The sequence below is a fragment of the Phocoena phocoena genome, chromosome 20 (genome assembly GCF_963924675.1).
Source record: "Phocoena phocoena chromosome 20, mPhoPho1.1, whole genome shotgun sequence".
NCBI classification, from domain to species: Eukaryota; Metazoa; Chordata; class Mammalia; order Artiodactyla; family Phocoenidae; genus Phocoena; species Phocoena phocoena.
The window spans coordinates 8,653,283-8,672,199 of NC_089238.1; the positions used below are offsets into that span (position 1 = coordinate 8,653,283).

At 56.1% G+C, this 18,917-nt stretch overlaps 1 protein-coding gene across 1 annotated transcript; it reads right to left on the reverse strand.

The window, feature by feature from the left end:
- Positions 1–52: 52 nt before the first annotated feature.
- On the reverse strand, positions 53–15,367 carry NPAS1 (neuronal PAS domain protein 1). Its single transcript, XM_065898907.1, has 11 exons — positions 15,246–15,367; positions 14,584–14,819; positions 7,776–7,849; positions 7,396–7,485; positions 5,431–5,605; positions 3,912–4,027; positions 3,595–3,752; positions 2,872–2,978; positions 2,273–2,420; positions 1,123–1,217; positions 53–603 (listed from the first exon to the last, which is right to left on the reverse strand). Exons 1-11 carry the CDS (start codon positions 15,365–15,367, stop codon positions 140–142), a joined length of 1,785 nt encoding a protein of 594 aa, XP_065754979.1. The 3' UTR covers positions 53–139.
- Between the last annotated feature and the right edge of the window lie 3,550 nt (positions 15,368–18,917).

An 18,917-nucleotide genomic window follows, 5' to 3' on the forward strand; every position in this document is an offset into this window, starting at 1 on the left:
AAGGAAGAAAAGGAGAGAGGAGCTCCTTGACCCCAGAGAGGAGCCACAGAGTGGGAACAGGCGTTTAATTCACCGGGGCTCAGAGCCCTGGTCCCCACCCATCCCCCAGGTCTGGCCACGTGGGGGGCTGTTCCAGTCCTCAGTCCCCCTTCCGCTGCACCCTGGTGCCCAGGGGCCCCGCGTAGGGCAGGCCCAGCGCGGGGTAGAAGGCCTCGGGGAGGGTGGGGCCCGGGCCCAGCCTCTGCAGGTGCGGGTACACGAGGCCCAGCTCGGCAGGGCCGTAGCGGATGGTGCCAGGTGCGCACAGGCCCCGCACCACGGGGGGCAGGAAGCCAGTGTGCAGGAGGGAAGGTGGGGGGTCCCCAGGAGGTGCCAGGCCCCACGGCCCCACCAGGTCCTGCTTCAGGGCCCCCGCCCGGATGACCGACGTGAACTCGGGCCTCGTTGGGGCCAGGTGGCCGGACGGCTTCTCATCCCTACTGTCCTCCAGGTCTTCAGTCTCCCCCGGGCCAGGCTCCACTTTGATGGGTTTGCCCCGGGGCTGGGGGTCCTTGTCCTCCTGCGGGGGGACGGCCTGCTTTCCTTCCACTGGTGGCTCTGGCTCTGCAAGAGGAAGATTTGGAAGGGCTCCGTGTGTGCACGTCCCCAGCCCTCAGCCTTCCCATCTGTGGAATAGAGCAGCGCCCCGTGGTCAAGACCCGTGGATCTCTGCTGGAGGGGTTTGGTCCCCTTAGGGGACACTTGGCAAAGTCTGGAGGCATTTTTGGTTGTCACAACTGGGGAGGAGGATACTCCTGGATTCTAGTGGGTAGAAGTCAGGGATGCTGCCAAATGCCCTACAATGCATGGGATGGCCACCACCACAAAGCGTGACCATGCCCCAGATGTAAGAGGCTCTGGTCTGGACGCAGGCTGTCCTCTGGAAGGAAGTTCCATATCTGCACTGGCCACCTATGGCCACCAAGCTCTTCAAACGTGGCGAGTACAACTAAGGAAATGGAATTTTAATTTTAATCTTACTGTAAATAGCCACATGTGAAGCTAGTGGCCTCTGCACCAGACAGCACAGGTCCCAGAGGCCACTCGGAGCCTCCCAGGGGCTGGGGTGGGAGGTGGGCTCACCTGTGGGTGCTGGCTCTGGGCTGGACGTGTCCTCATGGGCCACGCTGGCCGGAAGCTGGAAGGCATCCAGAGGTATCTGGCCCCCCTCGGCTTGACTGGGACAAGACAGATGGGATTGGGAGCTCAAATCCCGGGCCACCCAGCCTCTGGTGAGGGGAGACTCCCTCCTTCCGGCCAGTCTTGTGAGTGTAGACTTCCCCTCCCGCTCTGAGTGTAGACACTTCCCCCCCCCGGCCCCTGCCCGAGGCACTTGGGACTCATCATTGGACCCCAAATTCCAAGTTGGCTTCTAGCCCAGCTTGGCCCAGTCTCCCGAGGCCCAAACTTGGCAGCCCGTGGCCGCCTGGATGTCACCACCTAAGTGTCCCCCGGGTACCTCATGCTCACCTGACCTCAGCATCTTTCTTCCAAACCTGCTGCTCCTCTCAGAGGCTCAGACCCAGGCCCCGCAAAGCCAGAGATGGCCAGATGGCCGCCTCCCCTCCTCCACCTGTGCTGCCCGGCATTTCCCAGGACCTGCCCCTGCCCCCCATCCCTGTCTTGTCCCACAGACCTCCCTGTACATGGCAGCCAGAGTGGTCTTTCCAAGAAGCAGATTTGACTGTGACTCTCTCCAGCCCTAAACCCTTCCATGGCTTCCCAGTGCCCCCACCACCATCCTAAGCTTCGTCTCTCGAGACTCTATACTCCAGCCCAGAGCACCCCCTGTAGTTCCTCAGATGGGTCCGGCTGTGACCCTGAGCCTTTGCCTGTGCTGTGCCCTCGGCCTGGAACGTCCTTCCCACCTCCAGCTTCTTTCCATCATCTGCTCTGCTCTGTGGTGGCCCTCCCCTGGTAAGAGCCTGCCATGGCTCCCCCAGTGCCCCAGAAGCACCCTGGGCCTGAGGCCACTTCATATCTGCCTCTTTCTCCCTGGAAGCGCTTGTCACTCCGCCACCCACCCCTGGCCTCCTGCAAGCTCATTCCTCTTCCAGGCCTTTACTCTCACTGGACCCTGTTCCCCTTCATGTTTTCACCACCACTGCCCACATCGGTCCTTTTCTAGAAGCCCTCCCTGAAGAGCCCCCACCCGAAGGTGGGGAGAGCTGGCAGACTCTTCTGGAGGGAGTTCTGAGCTCCCCGTGGGAGAGGAGAGGGGCGCAACCCTCACCTGAGCACGTAGCTGACCCAGAGCACGTGACGCTCTCCAGGGCTCTTCCCGCTCATGGCCACGGTGGCCACGGACTGTAGCCACACGAAGCCCCCGGCGCGCTGCAGCCAACGGTAGTAACCGGTCATCACCTGGCCCTTGTCCAGCACTGGGCCCAGCCCAGGGACCGGAGACACCGGAAGGGATGGGGTAGGGGTGGGATGAGGTGAGAGGGGCAGAGAGAGACAGGCAGTGGGAGAGAGGTGGACAGGGAGACGGGCAGAGAGGGGGCAACAGGGAAACAGGAAAGGTGAGACGGTGTGGAGAAGAGAAAGGCAAAGTACAGAGAGGGAGGCAGAGAGAGCCCGAGTCAGAAAGACAGAGCGGAAACCCGGCATCAAGTCCCCTGGATTTTGAAGGGTGGGTCAGAGCTACCCCACGGTTCCCCTTACTCCCCATGCCCCCATCCTGAGCTGTTGCTCAGAGTCTCCTTGCTGCTCTTCCTGTGCTGAGTGGAGCCCCTGGAGGTGGCAGCAGGAGGGACTGTGGTCAGCCCGGGAGAAGGACTTCCAGGGAGTGGGGCAGTGGGGGTGCTCAGGTCTGGGGTGAGAGGTCCTCACGGTCCAGGTGGCTTTGGCGGATCCTGGTTGCATCCTGTCCATGGACAAACTGGTAGCAGCTGCGGCCCACTAGCTCCGAGGGCCCCAGGTCCATGTGGTCGCTGACTCTGAGGGCAGGGGGCAACAGAGAGGAGGGGAGAAGGGGTCCCAGACCATGGGGTGGGGAGAAAGAGGCAGGGTTGGCTCTGGAATCCCTCAGGGTCCAAACCCTGGCTCTGGAGTGCTCTGGGTCTCAGTTTTTCCCTCTGTAAAATGGGTGGGAGAATATTTAAAATAGTAGTGTCCCTCCTCGGGCAGCCATGGGCATTCAAGCAGACGGCACTCCTGGGTGTGGGGTGGCCCGGCCACCCGGCGCTCGGTGCTTGGAGACCAATTCGCTATTTAATTTCCCCCCACTGCGTCGTGCGGGAGAGTGGATGAGAGAGGAGAGGCCGCAGAGGCAGAGAGAAATAGGATCAGGGAAGGGCGGAGCTCTGCTGAAGGGAGGGCCTGGGTCTCTCGGAATCGAGCACGGCCCCGCCTCCATCCTAGAGGCCCCGCCCTAGGCCCCGCCCCAGACCCCGCCTTCACTCCCTCTTCCAGTTCGCCCTCCGCGGCTTTCCCTCCTCCCGCGGCTCCCCAGGGCCCCGCCCCCACCCCCGCCCCCGAGCTCCTCTTACTTCCTGCCTACCCCCCCTCTCCCGTGCGACCCCATCCTCCCACCTCAGCCCCCAACCCCGGTACCTGCTCTCACAAGCAAGGATGGTGAGACCCAGGCTGAGTCGGAAGACGATCATGTGTCCGTGCAGCGGCAGCTCAGCCAGTGGGGCCGGGGGCAACGTGTGGCCAAGGGCCACAAGGCCCAGGGCGCGGGCCCGGAGGCGACCGGTCACATGGATGACCTGCAGGTGGCAGGCGCGATCGGAGGAGGGCAAGGCGGGGCCAGTGGGGTGGGAGGACTAGGGGGGCCCGTGGACAGAGCTGGCGTGAATACAGGCGCTCTCCTTGGGCCAGAGAGGGGACCCGGGAGTCAGAGGCTGGGGCGGAGAGCTCACACCCACCTTGTACCCTGAGGCCTTGACGTGCAGCCCCCTCTTGGTGAGGGTGGATTTCATGCGGATGAAGAAGGAGCGCTCCTGGACCCGGGAGGAGGGGGGCACCTCGATGGGGCTGGCCTCTGGGACGAAGAGTGAAGGAAGGTTATGGAGTCCTGAAGAGGACACACACGGGCCACCCCTGCCCTCTACAGAGCTATCCAGACACAGGGTCATGGCCACAGTCACACAGACGCACCTACTGGGTTCTACAAGCCCACTGACATCCTACATCAATCTCCCCTCCCAGCAGCACCCAGCCTGGTCTTTCTAAAGCTCAGATCTGACCCCATCCCTCCTCTGCTCTGAACCTGCCATGGCTCCCTAGTACCCTTGGGGGAAAGCCCAGCTCCTCCTCACCATGGCCTAAAACTTTGGCAAGAACTGCCTCCTGCTGACATCATCTCTAGCCACAACCTCCAGGTCTCAGATCAGACATCTCCTCCAGGAAGTCCTCCCTGACCCCCAGGCTGGGTCAGCTGCCCCTCCGGGGTCTCCTACCCCAGCCCTGCCCAGTCTGGGTCATCACTGTCTGGGGACAGGGTCAGTCTCCCCCACTGGACTGTGAGCCCCGGGAGGGTGGGGCTGGGGCTCTTGTCACCACTGTGTCCCCAGCCCTGCCCAACCGAGGGCTGAGCACAGAGTGGGGGCTTGGGCTATAGCAACAAATAAGCCACACAAATACAGATTATTCTATAAACCCTGTGAAATTGTCTTATAAATATGCTCACACCCAGATGACCCTGTGCCTCAAACTGAGGTGTAAATATAATCACACTCCCTAACAGTCCCACACGTGTCACAAACATCTCCCCAAGCTTGCAAGCACTGCTGATAGCTCAGATGGTTTGGGTATTAAGCAAACTCCATATAAGAAAAGCCTATTTATGAGAAAGATAACCTCAGTCCCCCAATATCTCAGAGCTAAAAGGGTAATCTCCAACACCCTCCCCAAAATGGAGTGGAATTTTCCACTGGAGAGGAGTAGAAGCACAGGCGCTGGAGTCAGACAAGCCTGGGCTGGAGTCCAGCTCAATCACTTACAGCTGACCTGGGACACAACCTCTCTATGCTGTGCCCCAGGTTCCTCCTCTATAAAATGGGGATAGTCATAGCTCCTGCTTTGTGGGCTTGTGGTTAGGATTTAATAAAATTATGTACTTAAAGGCAGGGCACGTGTAAATGCCCAATAAGCACACGTTGTTATTATTATTTACCAAAGCCTGGTTCCATCTGTCACCCACAGGCACCCACCTCCACTCTGCAGCCAGAGGGGTCTTTCTAAAGTTCAAATCTTGGGGATCCAGGCAATCTTAGGGAGCCACGTCTCGCTACCTCAATTTAGACTCTGATTCATTTTACAAAAACTTGCTTGCAATACTCTAACAAGAGTGTTTTTGTATAAAGGAGACATAGTTGGATACATTGTACCCATCAGCCCCTAAGCTACCCTCAGGCCTCTTTCTTTGGGGATGCTGAGAATTACCGATCTCAGGGGTATCCGCAAGCGAGGAGGACGAGGACGAGGAGGAGGAAGAGGAGGGGACGGAGGGCGGGGTGGGGGGTCCGGGGGTCGGGGCCCGCAACCCCAGTTGCTCCAGCACCTCGGAGTGGTCCCCCGGATGAATGTAGTCGAAGAGGCTGCTGCCCGTCAGCTCCACCTGCCGGCGAAGGAGGGGAATGCAGGGGGCGGGTGAGGTGCGCGCGCAGTCACTCGCTCTCCTGTTCTGCCACAGGCTCACTCGCCAGCAAGCAGGTGTGTGTTTTTATTAGAAAATAAATATATATATATATTTAAACCATTTTAAAGGAGGATAAAAAGGCGCTTCCCGTGCCCTTCCACTTCAAACCCAGAGATTATTAAGGATTTTCTGCCCCTGCCTACAGTATAAAGAAGCTGTGTATGTGGTTGGGATGGGGGTGTCGTAAGCCTTCATATACGCAGCTCTTGCTTACTCACCCCCATACAGCAAACAACTGCGCCCTGAAATGACTCACAGGATGGAAATCAGGACACAAGCAATGGAATGGCTTTCAAACTCTTTAAAGAGTTAGAACCTTTTAATTAGACAGACTTTACATTCAATTCATCCCTCAAATCTCTCACAGTAGTGCCCTTACCTCCACACCTTCCCAGTCCCCGCACCCATCTTCTCCCTGCTGTGTTTCTGTCCCAGCGTCCTCACTGGTCTTCTGGCCTTCAGTCCCCACGTACATACCCCTCCCTCAGTTACTCCCCTGACCATGGCCCTCCTCCTCTCAGAAACCTCCCATGGGACTTTCCTGGTGGCGCAGTGGTTAAGAATCCGCCTGCCAATGCAGGGTATACGGGTTTGAGCCCTGGTCCTGGAAGATCCCACATGCCGTGGAGCAACTAAACCGGTGCTCCACAACTACTGAGCCTGTGCTCTAGAGCCCGCAAGCCACAACTACTGAGCCCACAACTACAGAAGCCCATGCACCTACAGCCCGTGCTCCGCGACAAGTGAAGCCACCACAATGAGAGGCCTGCGCACCGCAACGAAGAGTATCCTGCTCACCACGACTAGAGAAAGCCCGCGCGCAGCTACGGAAAGCCAACGCAGCCAAAAATAAAAATAAATAAAGTAAAATTTAAAAAAAAAGAAAAGAAACCTCCCATGGCTCCCACTGCCCCTGGACTTGGGGTCACATGCTTCCCTCTATCCCTCATTAAACACCCCCCCCACACACACACACCAGCTTTGAGCCTTTCCCCCCACTCTTCCTCCCTCCCTTCCCCTTGTCCATATTCTCCCTTCAGGGTCTTCCTCCTCCAGGAACCTCCAACAACTCACTGAAGAGCTGTTCACGAAGGCCAAATACCAATGCACTGAATTTTCTAAATATGCCATTTGTCAAAATCTTTGTAACAATGATAAAAGTTGACAGCAATTTGTACTGATTGCATTGGCAAGTCCTAAGACGCTGCACGGAGACAAGACTCCAGGGCTGGGGGCTTTTGGCTTCTCTTTGCCCCCCTTTTACCTTTCAGCCACCAGCTGCAGGAGCTGGAACAGAAACAGTGGGTTGAAATAAAGGCAAAATGAAAACTAGTCAACGAAAATGCCACAGAAAATCTTCCCAGCTGGAAACCCCAAGCCCTTCCGGTACGAATTGCTGTAATCTTTTAAAAGTGTTAAGAATAAACAAGTTTTGGTAAATACGGTACAGTTGGCAACCCCTCATAGGCAAATTTAGCTTTCTGCTATTTTGCTCTCTCCAAATCGACCTCTTACTTTAATAACCCTCCTCTGTCTGGGAGGAGGAGCCATGTTAGGTGCCATGTGGGGTTCCAAGGAACACACTTTGGGAACCAAAGATGCAGTCCTTTTTTTTTTTTCATGCTGGGATGGTGAGGCCAGGAGAGAGGAGGGCCGGCAAGGGAGATGGCAGCTGAGCCAGTCCAGGCAGGCTGCTGCGGGCCCCTTACCTGTGAGAGACCCAGATAAATGGAGACTGTCTCTGAGATGTAGAGGAACTTCCCTTCCTGGTTCAAGGCAAACACGAAGCCGTCCAGGGACTAGAGTGGGGAGAGACAGGGTCGGGGAGAGGAGGGCCTGGCATCTGTAAGAGGTTCTGAAATCTGGATCTCCGCCTGGGATGGATTATTCTGGGGTAAGGCGCTTCAGCGGCCCTGGGGGGAGCAGGAGGGGGAGCCTGAGCCTGGGGGGAGCAGGAGGGGGAGCCTGAGCATTCTGCCTCCCAGTTCTGGGGCTCCCCTACGGGACTGATGCTGGAGAAAAGGGTGCGGTTCTACCGAGACGGCCACCAGGTGGCAGCAAGGAGCAGCAGGCAGGGAAGGGGCCTCACCTGCAGGATGTGTCCTCCCAGGTGCTGCTCGAAGACTTCGGAGACCAGCGCCACGGGGCCCCTGCGGCCTGGGGCTGGGGGAAGAGGGAGGGGTGAGGCCAGGGCTTTTTGGCCCTATGAAGAATCGAATAGGTGGTGTGAAATAAAGAAGCACGGGGGGTTTCCCTGGTGGCACAGTGGTTAAGAATCCGCCTGCCAATGCAGGGGACATGGGTTGGAGCTCAGGTCCAGGAAGATCCCACATGCCGTGGAGCAACTAAGCCCATGCGCCACAACTACTGAGCCTGCGCTCTAGAGCCCGCGAGCCACAACTATTGAGCCCACGTGCCACAACTACTGAAGCCTGCGCCCCTAGAGCCTGTGCTCCACAACAAGAGAAGACACCGCAATGAGAAGCCAATGCACCGCAACGAAGACTAGCCCCCCGCTCGCCGCAACTGAAGAAAGCCCACGTGCAGCAACAAAGACCCAATGCAGCCCAAATATTTTATTTATTTATTTTAAATAAATAAATAAATGAAAGAAGAAGCATGGGGAAAGGCCTGTTGAAGGAGGAGGGGGTGTTTGAGCTCAGACCTGAAGGGTGAGAAGGAGGCAGATAGGAGACAGAAAAGGAGACAGAGAGACAGAGAAAGAGACATTGAGAGACAAAGACAGACAAATAGATAGACAGAGAGATATAAGGAAATAGAGAAAGAAATAAGGGCGTTACAACTCAACAACAAAAGGATGAACAACGGGATTCAAAAATGCGCAAAGGATTTGAACAGATATTCTTCCAAAGAAGATGCACAAATGGCCGATAAGCACATGAAAAGATGTTCAACATCATTAGTCATTAGCAAAATGCAAATCAAAACCACAGTGAGAGATCACTTCACACCCGCTAGGATGGTTCGAATTTTTTTTTAAATAGAAAATAGGTGTTGGCGAGGATGTGGAGAAATTGGAACCCCCGTGCATTGCTGGTGAGAATGTGAAACGGTGTGCCACTCTGGAAAATAGTTTGGCAATTCCTCAATAAGTCAGACATAGAATTACCATATAACCCAGCAATTCCACTCCTAGGTATACACCCCAAAGAATTGAAAACAGGTGCTCTAACAAATACTTGTACATGAATGTTCATAGCAGCATTACTCCTAATAGCCAAAAGGTGGAAACAACCCAAATGTCCATTAACTGATGAATGGATAAATAAAATGTGCTATATTCATAGAATGGAAGATTATTCATCCATAAAAAGAAATGGAGTACCGATCCATGCTACGACGTGAATGAACTTTGAAAACATTATGCTAAGTGAAAGAAGCTGAACACAGAGGCTACACAGTGTAGGATTCAATTTATACGAAACGTTCAGAAGAGGCAAACCCAGAGATGGAAGGCAGATCAGTGGTTGCCAGGGGCTGGGGGGAGGAGTAGCAGGAATGGGGAGGGACTGCTCATGGGACAGGGTTTTGGAGGGTGATGAAAATGTTTTGGAACTAGATAGAAGGGCTGGTTGTACAACACTGTGAAGGTGCTAAGTGCCACCGGATTGCACACTGTAAAACGGTGAATTTCATGTTATATAAATTTTACCCCAATAAAATTTTTTTTAAAAGAGAGAGGGGTAAAAAAAAAAAAAAAAAAAAGAGAGAGGGGTAGAGACATATATAGACACAGAGAAACTGAGACAGAGATAGGTAAAGACAGAGAGACACAAAGAGATGGAGGGACAGAGGGAAACAGATGTACAGAGACAGATACAGAAAAAGTGGCAGGAAGACAGAGATGGAGAAGTAGACAGAAAACAGAGACACAGGCCGACCCATCCCCCGCAGTGAGGAGCAGAGGGCTCCAGACATCCATGCTGGGCGTGGGCAGAGGCCCTGTGTTCCTGGACTCTGTTCCCACCCAGGATGCCCTTCCCTGACCCTGCAGAGAACGACCCCCGCAAGGGGTCCCTGCTCAGATTGGGGAGCCAGTGACCTCGAGGGTCCCCAAGCACCTGGTTCCTGCAGGGCCGAGGGTCCAGTTCTGGCGTTAAGCCCCAGGACTGTTCCTCCCTGGCTGTGTGCCCTGGGACCAGTGCCTTCACTTCTCTCTGCCTCAGTTTCCTCCTCTGTCAGGTGGGTTTGCTAACGAGCTGATCTCACAGGGGTGTTGAGCATTCAGTTGGCTTAGGGAACTGAAAGGGCCTACCGGGCGCCCGCATGCAGCAGGTGCTCTGAAACAGAGCTGGGATCAGTATTAATAGCGTGATCACTATTGTTATTTCCAGACCATCAAAACACCAGGCGGCGAAACGCCACCCCCTCCCCCCCAATCAGGACGCAGCTCCCAAGCCCCGCCCCCAGCCCCTTAATGTTTGGTCTCGCCTCCTCTCCCAGGAGCACCCCCAGCATCCCCACGGCTGTTCACACCCTTTTTCCATCCCCGCCTGGAACTCCAGGAACAATAACGGGGTGTGTGTGTGATGGGGACCCCTCCCCCGAGATGCAGCGGGAACCAGCCGGGTGACAGGCGGGAACAATGCCGCCTGCTAATTGTCGCAATTTTCCCCTGTCATTTTTGCTAATTCCTTCATTTTCCCTCTCACAGGATCAGCCCAGGTCAGACTGAACGGCTGCAATTAACAGCCTTAATGGGCACGTCGGGAGGCGGGTGCGTATAGGGGGAGGGCTCAGCCACTTGCTGTTCCCTCATCCTTTCCCCGGCCTCTGTCCCCATCCCTGACTGATGTGTCTTATTACCCCCGGCCTCCCCCGGCCCCAAATCCACCAACTCCCTGACTCCTCTCTCTGTGTTTCCTCCTCTCTCCCACAAATACCTCAACTCCTGTGTCCGCCAGATTCAGCTGTGGGCCCTTCCCTACTCTCAGATCTGCCCCCTCCTCACATCCGGACCCCAACCATCATTCGCTCATTCAACAAACATTTGCTGAGTTTCTTATCAGAGCCTGCCTCTGCTGGAACAAAACTGGCCCAGCTGTCATCTTCCCCCACACACAGAGGGGGCGCTGAGGGGCCGAGGGGAGAAGCCAAGACTTCTCCCAGGGCTCCCCCTCCACCTCCCATTCTCAACTGCCCTGAGGGATTTGCTGCCCTGGGCTAGGGCAACTAATGAAGGGCTGGGACTTCATTAGCTTTGGAAGTCTGGGAGAGGGAGCCCCCTGCCATAATCAGAGTGCCTTGCTCCCTGGGAGCAGGCCTGAGGACCGGAGTGGGTGCATTTCTGGCTGTACTTTCCTCAGCTGCATCTGTGAAATGGGTCTAGGGCTGGAGCAGAATGGGTTCATGCATGCAAATGGCACACAGCCAGGTACACAATAGGTGAGTCCTGCACCATTCTTATCAGAATAAGCTCTACTTCAGGCACCTCTACCTTTTGGGGAGGCTTCCTTACCATCCACCTTGACCCTCGCTTTCTCCCACACCTTCACCCATATTCTGCAAGTCCTGAGGCTGGACCCTCGCTGCATCACCTGAATCCTACCACCTCTCACCCCACTGCCCCCACCCTGGTCTAGCTGCCCCACCTCCCGCCTGGACGACTGCACTTGCCTCCTCACTGGGCTCCCAGCTTCTGCCCTCACATCCATCACCTCTGTAACTCCCATCTCACTCGGGGTAACAGCCAAAGTCCTCACCACGGCCTGAGAGGCCCTGCAGGACCTGGCCCCTGACCCGCTGACCACTTCCTGCCTCACTTACTCCTCTCTGGAGCCCCTGACCTCACAACTGTGACCTGCACGTAGCAAGCTGATTGCTGCCTGCCTCAGGGCCTTTGCACTTGCTGTTCCCTCTGCCTGGAAAACTCTCCTCCCAGCTTTTCTCCTAGCTTTTGCTCCCTCACCTCCTTCCAGTCTCAGCTCAAAGGTCACTTAGAGAGGCCGTGCCTGACCTGTGAGTTGTGATGTCCCCCCTCCTCCCCTCAATGCAGTTCTGTAGTCACCCAAGAAATACTTAGTGATCCCTTACTGTGCCCCAGGCTCTATTCTAGGCTCAGCACACAAGGTGCTGTAGGGGAGAAACACAAGAAACAACAGAAATAAAAAATATATAGTATTAGATGATGATTAGTACTATGGAAAGAAATAAGGCAGGAAAGGAAGATAGGACATGCTGGGAGCAGGGGTTGTCTTTTTTTTTTAAGCACCTACTATATGCCACGTGCTATTCTCTCTCTCTCTCTTTTTAAAGTCTTTATTGAATTTGCCACAATATTGCTTCTGTTTTATGTTTTGTTTTTTTGGCCCTGGGCATGCGGGATCTTAGCTCCCTGACCAGGGATCAAACCTGCACCCCCTACACTGGAGGGAGAAGTCTTAACCACTGGACCACCAGGGAAGTCCCAGGGTTGTCATTTTTAATAGAGTGGTCAGGGAAGGCTTGACTGAAAAGCTCACATTCTAAGGGAAGGGAGTTCCTGGTGGAAGCCGAGCAAGTGCAAAGGACCTGAGGTGGGAACAGGCTTCTCTGAACAGCAAGGTGGCCCATGTGGGGGAGGGGGTTGAAGAGGCCAGAGGGGTGGAAAAGTGATATCAGGGAGGTGGGGGGCAAGGGACCTACCGTGTCAGGTGTGTAGGCCCACCTTTGAGGGCAGGGACTTTGTCCTGTTCCCTGCTGTGTCCCCAGCACCTAGAACGGTGCCTGGCACAGGGAAGGTATTCATTGGGCATTTGTTGAATGAATGACAAACACTGATAGGAGATCAAGGCTGTCTCCTCCCCAGACTTAGAGCCCCCTGGCTAGACTTCAACATCTGTCATCCCATTTCACTGATGGTAGAGTAAGGCCCAGAGAGAGGCCGAGACCTGCAACATAGGATCCATCCCTGGAGACCCACAAGCATGCCAAGGATGGTGGTTGAGAAGGTGGGCTCTGGAGCCAGGCCACTTGAGTTTGAATCTCAGCTGGGCCCCTTCTCAGTTGTGTGACCTTGGGCAAAGAGCTTCACGTCTCTGGGTCTCAGTTTTCCCCTTCTGTAAAATGGGAACATAGCATTGCCTCCCTCCGAAGATTTTTGAGAGGATTAGCAAGTGAATTTGGATGCAGCACTCAACACCGTGTCTGACTGGTACGTTACTGCCATTATTTTTGAGGAGAACGCGGGAGCCCCCTCCTTTACAGAGAGCTTGAGGCAGAATGCTTTGCTCTCTGACGGCAGCTAATTCACTGTCCTCAGTTTTCCCATCTGAGCTATTGAAGCAGGTGCTTGGCCTCTTGTTGGGGTCCCGGGAGAGCAGGAAATGCTCCCAATTTCTTAATTTTGTGGGTACAGCGGGAGTCCACGCAGTTCCTCCCCCGCACACTGTCCTGCCCCACCCCCTTCCCACGTACAGGCAGGGAGGTTGCTGAGGTCAGTGGTCTTGAATTAGCCATCCCGGCAAGCACGGAGGGGGGAGGCCGGACGCCGGTGAGGCTCTCTCAGCGTCTTCCCCCTTTCTCTCCCCGGGGCTTGGGGACAATAGACAAGATGTTTATCCCCCGCCGGCGCACATGTTGTTCGCGGTAATGACAGTAATCAGCGGCGCTAATGCCGCATTCTCTCCGCGCCAGTCAATTCGCCTAATTACCGCCTGGGAAGCCGGATTATTTAAATTTAAATGGTGATTTATTGCGAGTTTAATCAATGCTATTTTCTCTCCCCCCTCCCCCCTGAGACCAGGGCAGGAGGGGAATTGGAGCCCCTCCAACCCCACCTTAAGGACAACCCTTCGGGGGTGGGGGGGTGGAGGTAGCCTAGGGTGCCCTGTCCCTGTCACCTGCGACCTCAGATGAAGACGACTCTCTCTCTTCTCGTAATAAGAGTAAAGTAATAAAACATAAAATAGAAGTAATAACATAACACTTCTATATAATGAAGTCTGAATAATAATGAAAGTAGATACCTATCTATATATCTGTGTTTTACATATTCTATATTTTAACATATTATTGATTGCATTTCGTTATTGTGTCTTGGCCAGTAGGATGTCAGCCTGTCCAGGGCAGGCACTTTTATGAAGCTTGTTTTCTGCTGGATCTCCAGGGCTCAGAACCGTAGCAGGCACACAGTAGATGGTCAATAAACCTGCAGGTAACCATTGATAGCAGTGCTTGCTAGACACTGATCGTTTACTCTGTGCCAGGTGTGTTTAGGGTCTTTACACATACACATATTACCTGGTAGATCTTCTTCTCTTCTCAGCCCTGCGGGTGGGGGTGGGGCTTCATCATGATTCCCATTTCACAAGTGAGGCACAGAGAGGTGAGGCGACCTGCCCAGGGTCACAACGGTGGGGAGTGGCTGAGTGGGGACAGGGACCCCCGTCTTTCTGAAGCTCGCCATCTTACCTGCCATATTATCCTGTCTCCCTCCCGCATCCCAAACTGGGAATTCAGACTCTAGAGGTTCCCTCTGGGGTCCCTCAGGTCTGAGTGCGGGAGTTTCTTGCCCATTAGTGGATAGGAGGCCCAGGCTGGGTCTCCCCTGTCCCGCCCATGGCGCTGTGATAATCTCCTTTGTGATAATAATGATTCATTTTCCCTGATAACAATAAGAGCATTAACTGGTTGTATGATCCAGTGTGGCCAGGCCCGTGATTAGGCCAGAATTCATGAAATCGTCCCTACCTGGTGAGCCCGTTTTAGAGATGAGTAAACTGAGGCTTGGACAGTTGAAGCCGCCTGATAGGAACACACAAAAGGTCTGACTCCAAATCCTGTACTCCCTCAGGGTGCAGGAGCTAGGAGAGAGCTGGTGCGCACCCTCAGATACCGGGTGCCCTGCACCGGGGGAGCGCGCCTGGACCCCCCCACCCCCGCGCATGCGCACTCACCTAGGCCAGCCTGCGGCCCCGCGGACCTCAAACCCCAGGGTGGCGCCCCGAGAGCGGCGAAGCGGCGCAGGCGGAGGTAGGTGACGCTGAGGCGCACGATGGACGCCTTGTCCAGCTGGCTGGAGATGGCTCCGGGCAGCGGGAGTAGCTTGGCCAGCTCGAAGAACTCCAGGTTCTCCTTTCCGCGCCGCGAGCGCGCCGCGTTACGGGACTTCTCCTTGCGCTGCGCCTGCAGGCTGGGCGGGCGGCGCGGAGGGGGCGTCAGCGGGACCCGGGGACTCAGGGGTCTGGGGTTGAGGGACGAGCCTCGCCTCTTGGGGCCTCGGGAACAGGACGGGATGTTGAAAGTGGATTCAACACTCCCGAGGTGGGGCAGAGCCTGAGTGTGACTTCTACACCCGGCCGTGGAGCAGAACCTGGGGTGTAAATTCTGGGGGAAGGAGGAGGAAGAGGAGAGAGATAAGAATGTTGGGTAGGAATTCCGAAGAAGGGGGCTAGGAACAGAACGCCAGGTGTGTGGGGTGGGTGTTACAGAACAACAGCTGAGCAACTCCAGGTAAGAAATTCTGGCCCGAGGGGGCGGGGCAGAAGGCGAGTGTGAATCCTCCCGGGACACCGCCTTGGGGGCGGGACCACAGCCCGAGGGGCGGAGCTTTGCTCACCAGGGTCCGGGCGGGGTCTTGACCACGAACCCTGGCAGAAAGTCCCAAGGGACGCTGCCGCCGCGACCTCCCCCGCACCTGACCTCGCCTCCACCGCCACTGCTGGGGTAGGGGGCCGCCATCTCCGCGGAGACCCGCTCAGGCGGGCTCAGAGCAGCCTGCGGAACTCGAGAGCCGCGTCTCCTGCAGCGGGAAGGAGCGGGAGGCAGCGCTCAGCGCCCGAGGGGGCAGGTGGGGCACCTGCTAGGGAAACCGAGGTCCGCGTGGGGCGCAGGGTCCCAGCAAGGAGCTGCGGCTAGATGCTGCCTCAGTTTCCCCTCCCTTGGGTCCCCGCTACACAGTCCGCAGCTCTCAACGCGCCGGGCTCTGGGAGAAGCTCAGGACGAGGACGTGCCCCGCCGCCGCCTCCCCCGCGCCGCCCGCTAGAGCGCCCGCCTCACGCCCGCGCCGGGCCGGCTCCCGCATACCAATAGGCGCACGCGGCGCGCATACGGATCCGACCGGCCCGCGCGCTGCGTGCCAAGCATGCCCAAGCCGGGAGGGGGGCGGGCGCCTCGCCCGGGCCCGGGCGCGCCCGGCTGCAGCCCCCAGAGCCCTCTGCCCCGGGGAATCCGCCCCCAGAAGCCCATCCCAGGAGTCCGGTTCCTTGCATCTGCCGTGCGCCTATTTCCCGGGCTGGGCTAAGGAGGTAGCGGGGACAGAGGGCAGGGACCCCACCCTATGCTCTGCCCAAGGACCACCCCCAGCCCCTCGGGGTGATGCCACGTGTCTGGGCAGCCAAATCTCCGCAACCACAACTTCCTCCCTGAAGGCCCGGACGTGCGAGCCTCAACCCCAGATGCAGTGGCCAGAGCCTCAGCCAGAGGACGCCCCCAGGATGGACCAGACACTCGGGGCCCAAGTGTCCTAGTATCCAGATCCCCCAGAACAAGGAACGTGTTGAATTCGGTCTTCATTCCTCCAGGACTAGGCATTCAGGATCCACCCCCGCTCCCCATATCTACACCGCCCCCAAGCCTCCCCAACCAAGTGTCCCGATGCCCTAGACCTTGGCGTCCAGATCCCCCAGCCCCCTATTTCTCCAGGACCCAACATCTGTGCGCCCCCTCCCTCAGCCTCGGGATACAGGCGTTCCGATGCCCTAGCTCCCAGCACACTGGAGTTCCGGTCCCCTTTTCTTCCAGGACCCAGGAGTTCCCTGTCCTCTCATGCCAGCCCCCAGGCGTTCCCTACCCGCAGTACCCACAGCCTCGTTACCTGGTCACGGGTCAGGCTCCGGGCACGGCGTGGGGCCGGCCGGGCGGCGCAGCAGAGGAGCGGCCCCATAGACCCCGGGGCGGGCCGGGCTCGGCGAGTCGCGCGGGCTGTGGCGCTAGGCTCTCAGCGCCCACCGAGGCCTCGCAGACTTCGAGATGCGGGGACAGCGCTGGCGGGCGGGGGCGGGGCCTGCTGGAGCCCCGCCCACAGACTCTCCGCCCTTGGGTCCAGCCCAGCTCCAGCCACTCTAGCCTTTTCCGTGGTAGGGGTTTCCAAGCAAGGGAGTCCCGGGCTGCTCTGGTGTCCGAGTCCCCTCACCCCACCAGAACGAGAACGTCGAAGTCAGCTTTCCCACCCCGAGAGAAGAACACCAGAGTCCGGGCACCATCCACTGGGAGGGACTATCATCCCATCTTCCCCAAGAGAACCCGGCACCCCGGCAGCCCCTCGGGATAAGGCGGGCACCTTGCAGCTGAGTCTCTTTTAGGGGTGGAGACCCAGACGTCGGTGCCCCCTCCAAGGGCACAAATCCAGGTGTTAGAGACTCTTTTCCAGGAGAGAATTTAAGGGTGTCAGCAAGAACCCCTGGACAAGAAGGTGACCTTGCACCCAAGCTCTGCCCCCCTCCTTATAAGAGCAGGATTTGACAACTGGGCCTCCCAGGGACTGGGACACAGGCATCCGAGGAACTTCCGAGACCAGGATCCTGGGGTCTTATACCCACCACTGCTCCCACGGCAACCCCGACATCAGAGCTTCCCATTAGACCATAAATGGGAACTAAGGAGTTATAGCGCCTCCCACAGAGAACTGGGGACCCAGGTGACTGAGCCAGGCCTTTCCCACTCTGGTAGGAGATACTACACCTCTCTCTCCCAAGCCCCTTCAGCAGCCTGGCATGCGGGTTTCCAGGCGATTAAGTGCTCCTAGGAGACACCAATGCAACTAATGAAGGTGGGACAGGAGTCCTAGGAGAGGCAGGTGGGTGGAGGCTGGCAGAGAGCAAGGGTTCCTCTGTCTGGTTGGACAGAGGAACCGAGGCACACACCTCTGAACCCTCATGTGCACTGGCTGATGGGAACACTCTTCAAATGGCTCTGGATAACCACACTGAACAACTTGGGAACTAATCTTTTACGTTCTGCTAATTTTTTTCCCCACAGCAAGGTTCTGAGCTGGGCTCCATTACTAAGCCCATTTTACTAGGAAAACTGAGGCATAGAGAGACTAGATAGCCTGTTGGTGATGGTCTGTTAGCCAATAATATTTTCCTGTTTTTTCCCAGAGAGACTTGCTAGGGTGTCAGGGTAAGGGATTCAAGCTCAGAACACTGGCTCTTAACTGATGCTACTTCCTGGCTGTGTGACCTGGGCAGGTGCCACGCCAGGCCTTGAGAAGTGCACTCATACTATACAAATTATTCATGACCACACACACACACACACACACACACACACACACACACACACAGATCTTGCTGAGGTTAAGAGCCTAATTTCTGGGGTTCAGACTGCAGTTCTACCCCTTACTGCTGTGTGACTTTGGACAAGTAACTTCACCACTCTGGGCCTTCTCCCTTGTAACGTGGGGATAATTTCATTTTAGTACCCACCTCCAAGCATCACTGTGAGCATTAAATAAGTTCAGCCAGCAGTTCTCGAAGTGTGACCTGGGCACTAGTTCCTGAGACTATCTCAGGGGGTTCGCGAGGTCAAATTTTCATACCGAGACATTTTCTGCCTTTGTCACTTCATTCTCCCATGAGTGCCAGGTGGGGTTTTCCAGAAGCTGCATGGCATGTGATATCACAGCAGACTGCATGCAGAAGCAGCCAGGAGGATCCAACTGTCTTCTGTTATGCTGGACTTTGAGGAGGTTTGCAAAAGTATAAAATAATGACAGTATTCTCACTAAATTTTTTCATAAAATATGTTATTTATGTTAGCCTGTGATGTGTTTATTATTGCTATTTAAAAATGAATTTTGAATCATCTTCAAGAATTTCCAGTTTTATTTTTATAAATTTATTTATTTATTTATTTTTGGCTGCGTTGGGTCTTCGTTGCTGCGCGTGGGTCTTCTCTAGTTGCGGCGAGCGGAGGGGCCACTCTTCGTTGCAGTGCACGTACTTCTCATTGCAGTGGCTTCTCTTGTTGCAGAGCGCGGGGTCTAGACGCGGGCCTCAGTAGTTGTGGCACGCGGGCTCAGTAGTTGTGGCTTATGGGCTCTAGAGCGCAGGCTCGGTAGTTGTGGCGCACGGGCTTAGTTGCTCTGCAACATGTGGGACCTTCCTGGACCAGGGCTTGAACCAGTGTGTCCTGCATTGACAGGCGGATTCTTAACCACTGCGCCACCAGGGAAGTCCCAAGAACTTCCATTTTTAATTTCTGGTATGGCTTATGAAACAGAAATAAA